General features: G+C 41.7%; 1 protein-coding gene across 3 annotated transcripts in view; it reads right to left on the bottom strand.

Annotated features, from left to right (window-relative positions):
- LOC144594488 (netrin-1) overlaps positions 1-13,494 on the bottom strand; it is a 192,656-nt gene that overhangs the window by 88,483 nt on the left and 90,679 nt on the right. For all 3 annotated transcript variants that reach the window (XM_078401043.1, XM_078401044.1, XM_078401041.1), the window contains exon 3: positions 11,829-12,017. In XM_078401043.1, the coding sequence (XP_078257169.1) occupies positions 11,829-12,017 (189 nt within the window). The remainder of the gene's footprint in view (positions 1-11,828; positions 12,018-13,494) is intronic.

Below are 13,494 nucleotides of genomic sequence, written 5' to 3'. Positions count from 1 at the left end.
TCTCCTTACAACCCTCTCTACTCTCAGAAAGCCAGTCCTAGATTCTTCAAAGTCTGCCTATAACAAATAGAAATGCTCACCCTCAGAGTTCTCTTCTGCACCTTGGCATTCTTCCCAGAATGTGGTGGCCAGATTCCTGCACAATCTCCAGCGAGTTCTAACCAATGATTTCGACAGATGGAGCATGAATTCTTCAATTCCAAATTTAATGATTAAATAATCAAACCAGGTATTCATTCTTGATTGTCTTTTGAACTTATTCTGCCAACTTCGACGATTTGTTGTACAAAAAGTTACAGATCTGTCTCCATTTAAACTCTGTGAAGAAGTGCCATTTACAGTACCATTGGTGTTCCTTCTGTGGTTCTCCAAACCTATTTACGTTAAATTGCATTTGCCACACAACTAACAATTTAGGAGCCAGAGCAGATTGGGAGGTAGTGATAATATAGGACATTTACAGCCACAAATTGAGTGAGAAATTCTAGTCAAAAATAGTTCTACATTCTAAGTGCTGGAATAACTCAGCGGTTTCAGACAGCATACTTGGAGAACGTGGATAGGTGATGTTTTGGTTCGAGACTCTTCTTCAGACTGGAAGGGGGTGGGAAAGAAAGCTGGAAAACAGAAGGGGCAGTACAGAGCGTGACTGGTAATAGGTGGACACAGACAAGGGGGGGGTTGATAGGCAGATTGTTGGACAAAGGCTAGGGATGAAAAGACAGGTGGAGGGGATGCGGGTGGAGGGGGTGCAGGTGGAGGGGGTGCAGGTGGAAGTGATGCAGGTAGAGGTGATGCAGAGGTGGAGGGGGTGCAGGTGGAGGGGGTGCAGGTGGAGGGGGTGCAGGTGGACGGGGTGCAGTTAGAGGGGGTGCAGGTGGAGGGGATGCAGTTAGAGGGGTGCAGGTGGAGGGGGTGCAGGTGGAGGGGGTGCAGGTGGAGGGGGGGGGGGCATTATTTTCCCAAATCGCAACTTTTCTATCCTCTCTGCCTTTCACAATTTGCAACTCTTTATCCTCGGGCTCACTCCTGTCTTTTCATGTCTGGCCTTCGTCCAACAATCCGCCTATCATCAACCCCCCTCGCCTGTGTTCACCTAATACTGGCCACACTCCATCTGCCCTTCCTCTCTCCCAGCTTTCTTTCCCACCCCCCACCTCCCCAACACTTCAGTCTCAGGCTGGATCCCAACCCCAAAATGTCACCTATCCTGACCCGCTAAGTTATTCCAGCACTTTGATTATTTCTTTGGTAAACCAGCATTTGCAGTTCCTTGTTATTATGCTTCCACATTTTAAGTATTCTTTTTAAGATACTTTATCACGTGGTTTTTGGAAGTCCAAAAGTACATCATTGACTACGCTAATTAATTCATCTCTCTTTGTTACATCATGATTGAAATCTGGTTTATAGGACTCAATGTGCTTTTAACAATCTCTGCTGCACATTCTTTTCTCCCAGTAACAATGTTCACTGATAGTCTTTCCATTCACATGCATGGCCTGCAAATGTAATGAATGGGCTGCAAATATTAGTTTTATTCCCCTGTGTTGATCAGACAGATAATTTTTTCAGTCGTCTGGCATCAGTCCCACATTCAAGGGAGATTAAAAGATTATGGTCTGAAGAAGGGTCTCCACCCAAAGGGCCACCGGTCCATTTCCTCCACAGATGCTGTCTGACCCAGAGTTCCTCCAGCACCTTGTGTTTTGCTCAAGAGTCCAGCATCTGCAAGTCCAAGTGTCTCTGTGGTTAGAATTGTTTCTTCAACATTATAACTTCTCTCAGCACATCTCATGTTGACGTGGTAATCTTATCAACAATTGATGGTGACCCATTTAGAGTCATAGAGTCATACCGTGTGGAAACAAGCCCTTCAGGCCAACATGACCATACCGACCAACATGCCCCCTCTACCCTGGTCCTACCTGCCTGCATTTGGCCCATACCCATGTAAACCTATCCTATCCATATGTTTGTCCAAATGACTTTTAAACGTTGTGATAGCAACAGCCTCAACTACTTCCTCTGACAGCTCATTCCATATGCCTACCACCCTTTGTGAAAAGAAATTGCCCCTCGGATTAAATCGTTCCCCCCTCACCTTAAACCTATATCCTCCTTGATTATCCTCCTCTGGGTAAAATTGTGCATTTACCCTATCTATTCCTCTCATGATCTTAACCATCTCTCGAAGATCACACCTCATCTTCCTGCACTCCAAGGAATAAAGTCCCAGCCTATTCAACCTCTCCCGACAGCTCAGGCCCTCGCGTCTTGGCAACATCCTTGCAAACCTTTTCCAACTTAACACCAACTTTCATGTAACAGGATGAGCAAAATGAACACAATACTCTAAAAGTGGCCTCAGTAATGTCTTGCACAATTTATTTCCGCGTTTTTCTCTTGTCCAATATCTCTACCTTGCCTTTTCTTTGGATCAATTGTAAGTTAATCTCGTCCACTTACCGAGACAGGCAATATCTCAATTATGTTTCTTGTTCCCACGAGAAACGTCATCTGTCCTTTCACTCCACAGATGCTGCCTGACCCACAGAGTTCCCCCAGCACTTTGTGTTTTTGCTCAAGATTCCAGCATCTGCAGTTTCTAGGGAAAGATTTAATAGGAATCCGAGGGGCAATTTTAATAGACAATAGACAATAGACAATAGGTGCAGGAGTAGGCCATTCAGCCCTTCGATCCAGCACCGCCATTCAATGCGATCATGGCTGATCACTCTCAATCAGTACCCCGTTCCTGCCTTCTCCCCATACCCCCTCACTCCGCTATCCTTAAGAGCTCTATCCAGCTCTCTCTTGAAAGCATCCAACGAACTGGCCTCCACTGCCTTCTGAGGCAGAGAATTCCACACCTTCACCACTCTCTGACTGAAAAAGTTCTTCCTCATCTCCGTTCTAAATGGCCAACCCCTTATTCTTAAACTGTGGCCCCTTGTTCTGGACTCCCCCAACATTGGGAACATGTTTCCTGCCTCTAATGTGTCCAATCCCCTAATTATCTTATATGTTTCAATAAGATCCCCCCTCATCCTTCTAAATTCCAGTGTATACAAGCCTAATTGCTCCAGCCTTTCAACATACGACAGTCCCGCCATTCCGGGAATTAACCTAGTGAACCTACGCTGCACGCCCACAATAGCAAGAATATCCTTCCTCAAATTTGGAGACCAAAACTGCACACAGTACTCCAGGTGCGGTCTCACCATGGCCCGGTACAACTGTAGAAGGACCTCTTTGCTCCTATACTCAACTCCTCTTGTTATGAAGGCCAACATTCCATTGGCTTTCTTCACTGCCTGCTGTACCTGCATGCTTCCTTTCAGTGACTGATGCACTAGAACACCCAGATCTCGTTGAACATCCCCTCTTCCTAACTTGACACCATTCAGATAATAATCTGCCTTTCTATTCTTACTTCCAAAGTGAATAACCTCACACTTATCTACATTAAACTGCATCTGCCATGTATCCGCCCACTCACACAACCTGTCCAAGTCACCCTGCAGCCTTATTGCATCTTCCTCACAATTCACACTACCCCCCAGCTTAGTATCATCTGCAAATTTGCAAATCAGCCCCACTATTCTTTTAGTGAAACAAGGGTACTGCAGATGCTAATTTACAAGGAAAAAGTCCTCGAGTAACTCAGAAGGTCACACAGCATCTGTGGAGGACATGGATAAGTGATGTTCAGGGTCGGGACACTTCTTCAGACTGATTGGAAATGGAAAGGGGGGGGGAGAAAGTTGGAAAAGAGGCAAGGGTGGGATAAATCCTGGCAAGTGATGGGTGGATACAGGTGAGGGGGATTTGTTTAGTAGATGGGTGGACAAGAGCTACAGCTGAGGGGCAGCACAGTGGCACAGCAATAGAGTTGCTGCCTTACAGTTCCAGAGACCCGGCTTCGATTCTGACTACGGGTGTTGTCTGTACTGAGTTTACACGTTCTCCCCGCGACTGCGTGGGTTTTCTCCGGGGAGCTCCGATTTCCTCCCACGCACAAAAAACGTACAAGTTTGTCGGTTAATTGGCTTCTGTAAATTGTAAATTGTCCCTTGTGTGTTGGATAATGCTAGTGTATCCGGTGATCCCTGGTCGGCGCGGACTCGGTGGGCCAAAGAACCTGTTTCTAAACTGTATCTCTAAAGTCTAGAGTAAAATGAAAAGGATGCCAAAGAGCGTCAAATAAGGAGAGAAGTGGAGTGAAATGTGAAGACAGAGAACTATTTATTTAACTTAACTATGTAAAGTTAACTTCTTTAACTTTATTTAAAATTAAATAATTGGGTTCCTCTTAAACTTCCTCCTCGTCTTTTGTCATACTATTTCTTTGTCTTGTTTTGATTTTTAAATGCCCGTACTCTGCCCGTAGTTTTGTCTTCTACACCAGAAATTTGTCATAGACTTCCTTTCTCTTATGATCTCTTATGTTTTATTATGATCTCTACTTCCTTCGTCATTCAGAAGCTCGGACTTTGGATGTCCCACCTGTCCCCCTGGAGGGCACATGGTTGGCGTGGATCATATTTCGACCTTGAAGGCACGTCTTAGCTCATTAATGTCACAGCAGACATACTTGTAAAGTGGAAGAAATACAGAATGCTTGAAATTGAGACTGGGGCAATAAATCACATTGTGTTTTTGAAAAATCTTTTCTAACTCATTTTGTGACATGAGAAGGTTTCAATTGAATTACTACCTCATAACTCACCATTCTTGTCAGAACAGTCCAATGTTTGTTTGTGGAAATTAAAAGTGAACTAACGTAGAATTGGTTAACAGTGGAAGAGATGGAAAGCACAGAACAGTTTTTGTCCATTAGGCTTCCAACACTTTGAATTTGCAGAAAACAACAGAGCAATAATAATATTTTTTTATCTGTAAAGTTTAATTTAAACATTCTTTGTATAAGTGCAGCTCATGATTTTATTAAGCATACTTGGCTCACTTTTGGTCATGATGTCAACCGTGGCCCTATCACTAGAGGTCAATGGGATGAAATCTCTGGCATGGCTCAGATGGCTGCAGCAGTTGTGGCAAAATGTTGGCACCTGGGCCACAAATTATCGTGTTGGCCTATTTGTAGCGATTTCCAAAACCCTTAACCATCATCCCCTGAAACATGACCTTCACTAGACTCCTGGACACAAAGTCACATGACCTCTTGGATCTGCACCACCATTGAATAAGGTTATGGTTGAAGCCAAGAGCATATCAGCCATAACATAGCGATAGGGCCATAGTGAACATCATGACCCAAAGTGAGGCAAGTATGCTTTAAAAAAATCATGACATCTCCACCTCGCTGCGTGTTCCCCCTAACATTTGACTCATTCATGGACATGTACATCTGTCTTAGCCCTGAATACTGTCAGTGATTCAGCTTCCATGGGTTGTATCAGAAGAGGGCGGCACAATGGTAGAGTTGCTGCCTTACAGCACCAGAGCCAAGGGTTCAACCCTGACTGTGGGTGCTGTCTATAGGGAGTTTGTACGTTCTCCCTATGACTGTGTGGATTTCCTCTGGGTGATCTGGTCTCCTCCCACACTCTAAAGACATACAGGTGCACAGGTTAATTGTAAGTTGTAAAATTGTCCTTAGTGTGGAGGATAGTGTACCGATCGCTGGTTGGTGCGGACTCGGTGGGCCAAAGGGCCTGTTTCTGCACTGACTAAGGACAATTTTACAACTTACAATTATCCTGCGCACCTGTATGTCTTTAGAGTGTGGGAGGAGACCAGATCACCCTAAGGACAATTTTACACTAAGGACAATTTTACAACTTACAATTAAAGAATGTCAAACATTCACAACCCTCTGAAAAAAGAAATTCCACCTCTTCTTCATCTCAAACCCCCTTATTCTGACACTTTGCCCTTAGTTCGAGATTCAATCATGAGAGAAAACATTATCTTAGCATTTATCCTGTTTAGCATCCTCAGACTCTGTATGTTTCCCTAAAATTACCTCTCATTCGTCTAACTTCTTAGATCACTATATAAAATTTAAAAAACCTTATTCAAGTTGCGAATCTGCGATTTGCACTACCCATGGGTCTAACTTTATTCCTTGCTTGACATTCACAAACATGTATTTCTCGATAGAATGATACAGTAAAATGGATTATAACTGTAAACACAAATTAATGTTTCCTCTCACTATCCCTGGCCATTGAGGGCAATTGAAATTAATTTACTGCCTCCCCAAATAAAATAAGCAAACTCAACGCACTCCAGAAACCAAATGTAAGACCACCTGGGGCCATCAGGAGAGCCTAGCTATTGATCTAATGAAAAAAAAAGAAATTATATTGTTAGATAAACAATGCATAAAGAAAGAGAATGCCTTAGTTATTAGCAGTTATTTTAAAACATAGAACATATCTTGAATCGTGTTAAAACTGAAACTAGATGATCAGTTTAAAATGCAAGTGAAATGAGTGAAAGAATCAAGTCTATTTTCTATAAATGGTCACACACCCAGTAGTCTTCAGATGCAAATTGACTGTTAGTTCCTGTATAGCAAAAGTCCAAATAGCTATGGTCAATTTTCCTCCTTAACCAATTGAAGGTAAGTACATGACCAAATGAAACAATGAGGAATGAATTCTGATAGAACAATGAAACACCAAAATAAATTTGTTAATAAATTGTTAGATCTTCCTCTGGTAATGATAAACACATAAATGGTGAACATAAGTAGTAAGAAGTGGAAGTTATGCCGTAAATCAAATTGTCATCTTGGTTCATTATTTGCGCTGAAACACACATCCTTCATACTGTAATTAAAACTCCTCATTACCACCTCTTAGATTCTTGCCAAAGTTTAAACTATTGACGGCCACCTTTGAAAATATGCATAGTTTTAATATTTATCTTGTAATCTATGATTTTACTGATACCTTATACTTGAGAATAGTAATACCGATTCATTACAACATTTTTTTGAAGTTAAAACATGTTTTTTTAGGTTGTACATTGATCAGACTGAAGTTTTGAATGCTGAGTAGTCTCGTGCTAATGGCTTATGTTCATTTTGCTGAATTTTTATTTACCGCACATTTACAGAATTCATTAAATTAAGATACCCATTAAATAAATTGTACAATTTTTTATTTGGATAAAGGCAATTATGAAGAATCAATCTGTTTTAACGCCACATTTTAAGCTCTGATTCGATACAGTATTAGAATGTTTTTCTCAAAAGCATTAGGTTTAGATTTAGGTTTATTAATGTCACATGTACCGAGTAACAGTGAAACGCTCTGTTTTGCATGCTATCCAAACAGATCGGATAAACCATGTATATATAACCCCCATAAATATATATATATATATAGGAAAGAACTGCAGATGCTGGTTTAAATCGAAGGTACACACAGGCAGCATCTCTGGAGAGAAGGAATGGGTGATGTTTTTTCAAATCGAGACCCTTCTTCAGTCTGATATATATATATATATATAAACAGTCTGTTTATATATATATAAACACATACCCACACACACACAATGAAGTTAAACTGAAGTACAATAGATAGAGAAAATAGTTTAAAAGCATAGAGTGATTGTATATCCTATCCCTCAGAATACTCTCTAGTAATTTTCCAACTACAGATAGTAGTAGATCTTCTCTGAGAAGAGCACGCAAAGAGACACAATTTTAAGCATTCTTGCCGCGTGAAAAAAGATGCAGGAATGCTTTGAGTAATGCGAGTCAGGGTGTTCTGTAGTTTTAAAACAAAGATTGAACAAATGTAAACTATAGAGTCTGTGGAACACCTGTGTAGGATAAACTCTGAAACAATTTCCTGCAATTTTGCAGCCATAACATTAATAAGAATTGCACATTCTTTTCCTCTTTTACAATCTGAAATAGCAGTGAGTGTGAGCAATAAAATTTGACTTCCAGTTTCAAAGATATTTATATCTGGTAATTCTAAAATTCACTATCTGTAATTGATGCACCAAGTAGTTTGAAAAATCACATCTGCACTGCTTCTTCTGCATTATTCTTGCAAAAAAATATAGGTAACAGATTTTTAAACATTTTCCCTCTTTCACATTAAGTGTAATTTAACTCGATTCCAAGCAGCCATCCTTGTTTGCCTGATTACCCACAGTCCAGTGTAGTTGGCCTTTTAAACTAAAGTGAGTTGATCAGTGTGGGACCATGCATTTAGCTACATTTCTAAACTTATGTGTTCAAAAGTCCTTCATTGACTTTAAGTGATGGATGTTTCTTTTTTTTGTTTTGTGTTCGTTTGTGATTGTGTGTGTTATTGCTTATTTTTATTGCTCTTATTGTTGGACTGTGGGTAACGGAATTTTGTCCGAAAGACTTGTTTTTTTGGATGACAATAAAGGTTATTCTGATTCTGAAGTTCTCTGCAGAATTCAAACTGTTTTCACCACCAACTTATTAAACCCTTCAGTGTGTAAACCAGCCATTATACGATGGAGCATTACACAATCATTGACAATTATCTGATAACATGATTACAAGTGCTCTCATTGCTTTTATTGGCAATTGGAGGTTTTCTCAAAAGTCAATTAAATCTTTGGATTGGTAAGTTAAATAAATAGTGGAAGGTTATAGTTAGAGAAAGGGCTAATAACAGCAGAAATTTGTAACTTTAGGTTTTAAGTATATTGATTTATTAAGCATTCACTTTATAGAAGCAGATGGAAGGTTGTTACTGTTTATCATACCTTAGCAGTTGCGAAACAATTATTTATAACATTCAAGCTTTTCAAGACATTTAGGCAACATTACGACGAAAGATAATTTTAATTCAAGTGAAACTGAAGCAGAAAATGATAGAGAAATATCTATTTATATTTCTTGAATTAGTGGCCACTTTTCATGACATTATTAGTTCTAACATAAAGACATAAAATGCTGGAGTAACTCAACTGGTCAGGCAGCATCTGTGGACAGCGTGTTCAGGCAACGTTTCATTTCAGGACCAGTCTTCAGACCGAGACCCCCATCTTCAGACTGAAGAAGGATCCCAACCTGAAATGTCACCAAAGATGCTGCCTGACCCACTGAGTTATTCCAGCACGTTGTGTCTGTTTTGTAAACTAGCATCTGCGATATTGTATGTCTACATTGCTAATTCTCTTTCTCTTTCACAAGAACTAACAGAAATAATTCGAACAAGGCTTCAATGTGGCTTAACCAATTTCAGCTCCTTTCTAATGATTGAAACCGCTAAACCCCATCAATGAAACAGAACAACAGTAGGTTTTATATAATTCCAATTGAATTAATATTAAAAAACTGAATGTTTGCATGATTTTGAAAGTATTTTCTTTGGAAAGGGTGCAGAGGAAGTTTACCAAAATGATGCCTGGATTAAGGTGTATTAGCTGCAAGGAGAGGTTGAACTTGGATTGTTTTATCTGGAACATCAACGACTGAGGAGAGGCCTGATAGAAGTGTATAAAATTATGAGAGGCATAGATAGAGTAGACAGTCAGAACCTTTTTGGTCTTTTCATGATGGAAATATTAAATACCAAAGGGCATAGTTTTAAAAGTGAGAGGGGCAAAGTTTAAAGAAGAAAAGTCACTGAAAGTAAGCATGCAGGTAGAGCAGGCAGAGAAGAAAGTTAATGGCATGTTGGCCTTCAGAGAGATAGGATTTGAGTATAGGAGCAAGGAGGTCCTACTGCAGTTGTACAGGGCCCTGGTGAGACCACTCCTAAAGTATCATGTGCAGTTTTGGTCGCCTAATTTGAGGAAGGACTTTCTTGCTATTGAGGGAGTGCAGCATAGGTTCACCAGGTTAATTCCTGGGATGGCGGGACTGACATTTGATGAAAGAATGGATCGACTGGGCTTATATTCACTGGAATTTAGAAGAATGAAAGGGGATCTTATAGAAACATATAAAATTCTTAAGGGATTGGGCAGGCTAGATATAGGAAAAATGTTCGCCATGTTGGGGGAGTCCAGAACCAGGGATCACAGTTTAAGAATAAGGGGCAGGCCATTTAGGACTGAGATGAGGAAAAACGTTTTCACCCAGAGAGTGATGAATCTGTGGAATTCTCTGCCACAGAAGGCAGTGGGGGCCAATTCATTGGATGTATTCAAGAGAGAGTTAGATATATCTCAGGGTTAATGGAATCAAGAGATATGGGGAGAAAGCAGGAATGGGGTACTGATTCTAGATGTGTAAGAAGGAACTGCAGATGCTGGTTTAAACTGAAGATAGACACAAAAAGTGGAGTAACAGCAGGACAGGCAGCATCTCTGGAGAGAAGGAATGGGTGACCTTTCGGGTCGAGACCCTTCTTCAGACTAGTTAGGAATAAGGGAAATGAGAGATATAGATGGTGATGTGGATAAAGAAAAATGAATGAAAGATATGCAAAAAAGTAATGATGATAAAGGAAACAGGCCATTGTAAGCTGTTTGTAGGGTGAAAATGAGAAGCTAGTGCTACTTGGGTGGGGGAGGGATAAAGAGAGAGAGAGGGAATGCCGGGACAACCTGAAGTGAGAGAAATCACCATTCAAACCATTGGGTTGTAAGCTGCCCAAGCGAAATATAAGATGCTGTTTCTCCAATTTACGTTCAGCCTCACTCAGAACAATGGAGGAGACCGAAGACAGAAAGGTCTGTGTATGAATGGGAAGGAGAATTAAAGTGTCCAGCAACCGGGAGATTCTGGATGATCAGCCATGATCATATTGAATGGCGGTGCTGGCTTGAAGGGCCGAATGGCCTCCTCCTGCACCTACTTTCCATGCTTGTATGAGATGTGCGGGGCAGGTTTTTGTACGGTGAGGGTGGTGAGTGACTGGAACACGTTGCCGGGACTGGTGGTGGAGGCAGGTACGATTGTGGCATTTTAGAGACGTTTGGATAGGCTCACGGAAATGCAAGGAATGGAGGGACATGGACCATGTGCAGGCAGATAAGAGTTGGTCTTAGCAGCATGCTCAGCACAGCCAACTAGACTGGGCTCTGCTGTTCTCTGTTCTATTGATGCTAAATCCTTATTCAGATTTTTTTTTCCCATTTTAGCCATGGTTCCTTTCAATAAAAGGAAGAAACTCAAATACAATTAAAGAACTAGTCATTTCTAATGCCAGGAAATGCTGACTACCTGCTGGTAGGTTGTGACACATGCCTTGTTTGTTTAAGATGTCATTTTTTTTGGATTGGACAAGCAGGTGTAATTACCGTATAGCCCTGATTAATCAGAAGTGTAAAACCAAGCTTTCTTCAATATACCTTGCAGCATTCCTTCCAACTTGGAGCATGGAATAAAGGCAGCAAGATAATACCCTAAATCCCATGTTTACCTTTTGAAAGAACAAAAAGAGTTTGACAAAAGGTAAGGCATGAGGAGTCGTTTCAAAGAGCCAACATTGTTTTCAGAGGCGTTAGAGCAGTTTGTTAGGAGATTAAAATGCGGCTTTGAGCGGTGTGTGTGTGTGAGGCTCTCTTTGTGTTGGGGATGATCCTGTTGAATGTAACTTCTGTGTGCATTTACTGGTGTATACACCTGGGTTGTGCGAATGTTTTGATCTGCCACTCCTTCTCAATCATACCGCTAAAGCCCAGAATCCTTTCACACCTTTGTCCTTCTGCGTTGCCAGCTTTTGTTTATTTTCCTTGTCCTGTCACATGTGCTCCTAAAGAACCTCTCCTCAAAATCCCCCCCGGCCCAAAATGATGGGCTAAAGTTTCTGCAAACAAGGGAGATTTGACCAGCGGAAGCTGCGCTAGGAAAGCGGACAAAAGGAAAATAATCTACCTGCCAGGTGAGAGGCCAGCCTCTCGTCACATACCTTTACACGCCTTTCTGTGAGTGACGGGCTTTGTCATGTCACGGTAGAAGCCTTCCTTGCAGTAGTGGCAGTGACGGCCCGCTGTGTTGTGACGACAGTTCAGACACACTCCTCCACTCTTGCGGCCAGACAGTTTGAAGAGCTCCATGTTAAACCGGCAACGCCGGGCATGAAGGTTGCAATTGCAAGCTGAAAAACAACGCACATCAACACATAAGAATCAGACGGCATATAGGTTTAGGGTAAGGGGGAAGCTTTAATAGGAACCTGAGGGGCAATTTCTTCACACAAAGGATGTATGGAACAAACTGCCAGAGGGGGTGGTTGAGGCAGGTACTATAACACCATTTGAAAGACAATTGGACTTGTACATGGATAGGATAGATTTAGAGGGATATGGGCCAAATGCAGGGAGGTGGGACTAGTGTAGAGGGGGCAAATTGGTTGGCGTGGGCATATTGGGCTGAAGGGCCTGTTTCCACACTGTATGACTCTATGACTTTAAATGGGTCATCATCGATTGCTGTTAAAGTTATCACGTCAACACGAGATGTGCCTTAAGTTGTTGAGAGAAGTTATGGTGCTTAAGAAACAGGTTTGGTTCATAGGAATAACTGCAGATGCTGGTTTACACTGCAGATAGACACACAATGCTGGAGTAACTCAGCGTTTCAGGCAGCATCTCTGGAGAAAAGGAATAGGTGACATTTCAGGTCAAGACCCTTCTTCAGTCTGAGAGTCGGGGAGAGAGACTAGAGGTATGAAAAGGTTCAGCACAAAGCAGAGATGGCCAAAGAGCCTACAAAAAAAAGCAAATACGGTTAATTTGGCCATTGGAGCCATCTCTGCTTTGTTCTGTACCTTTTCATACCTCATTTCCCTCTCCCCTGACACGGGTAGAACATGCAAACTCCATACAGACAGCACCCATAGTCGGGATCAAACCCGTTGAGTTACTGGCACTGTGAGGCAGCAACTCTACTGCTACGCCACTGTGCCACCCTAATCAATGCAGTACCTAGCAGTCAACATGTCAGACAATACCCTTACCAATTAAGAATGTGTGCTACAATACTGAGAACTATATCCTCCACTCAGTATCTTTCCCATTGGCTCTATCTGTTGTTATAGACAATAGACAATAGGTGCAGGAGGAGGCCATTCGGTCCTTCGAGCCAGCACCGCCATTCAATGTGATCATGGTTGATCATTCTCAATCAGTACCCCGTTCCTGCCTTCTCCCCATACCCTCTGACTCCGCTATCCTTAAGAGCGCTTTCTAGCTCTCTCTTGAATGCATTCAGAGAATTGGCCTCCACTACCTTCTGAGGCAGAGAATTCCACAGATTCACAACTCTCTGACTGAAAAAGTTTTTCCTCATCTCAGTACTAAATGGCCTACCCCTTATTCTTAAACTGTGGCCCCTTGTTCTTGTATTTGACTTGATTGTATTTATGTATCATATTATCTGATCTGCTTGGACAGCATGCAAAACACCACTATCGTATCTTCCTCCACCACCTCCACTGGCAGCACATTCCAGGCACACCCACCACCCACTGTGGAAGAGACTTGCCTTCTACATCTCCTTCAAACTTTGCCCCTCTCTTCTTAAATTTATGCCCTCTAGTCTTTGACATTTCCACCCTCGGAAAAAGGTTCTGA

Source organism: Rhinoraja longicauda, chromosome 6 (genome assembly GCF_053455715.1).
Source record: "Rhinoraja longicauda isolate Sanriku21f chromosome 6, sRhiLon1.1, whole genome shotgun sequence".
Lineage (NCBI taxonomy): Eukaryota > Metazoa > Chordata > Chondrichthyes > Rajiformes > Arhynchobatidae > Rhinoraja > Rhinoraja longicauda.
Note: the sequence above shows the minus strand (reverse complement) of the source record. Positions and strands in the feature narration are given on the sequence as shown.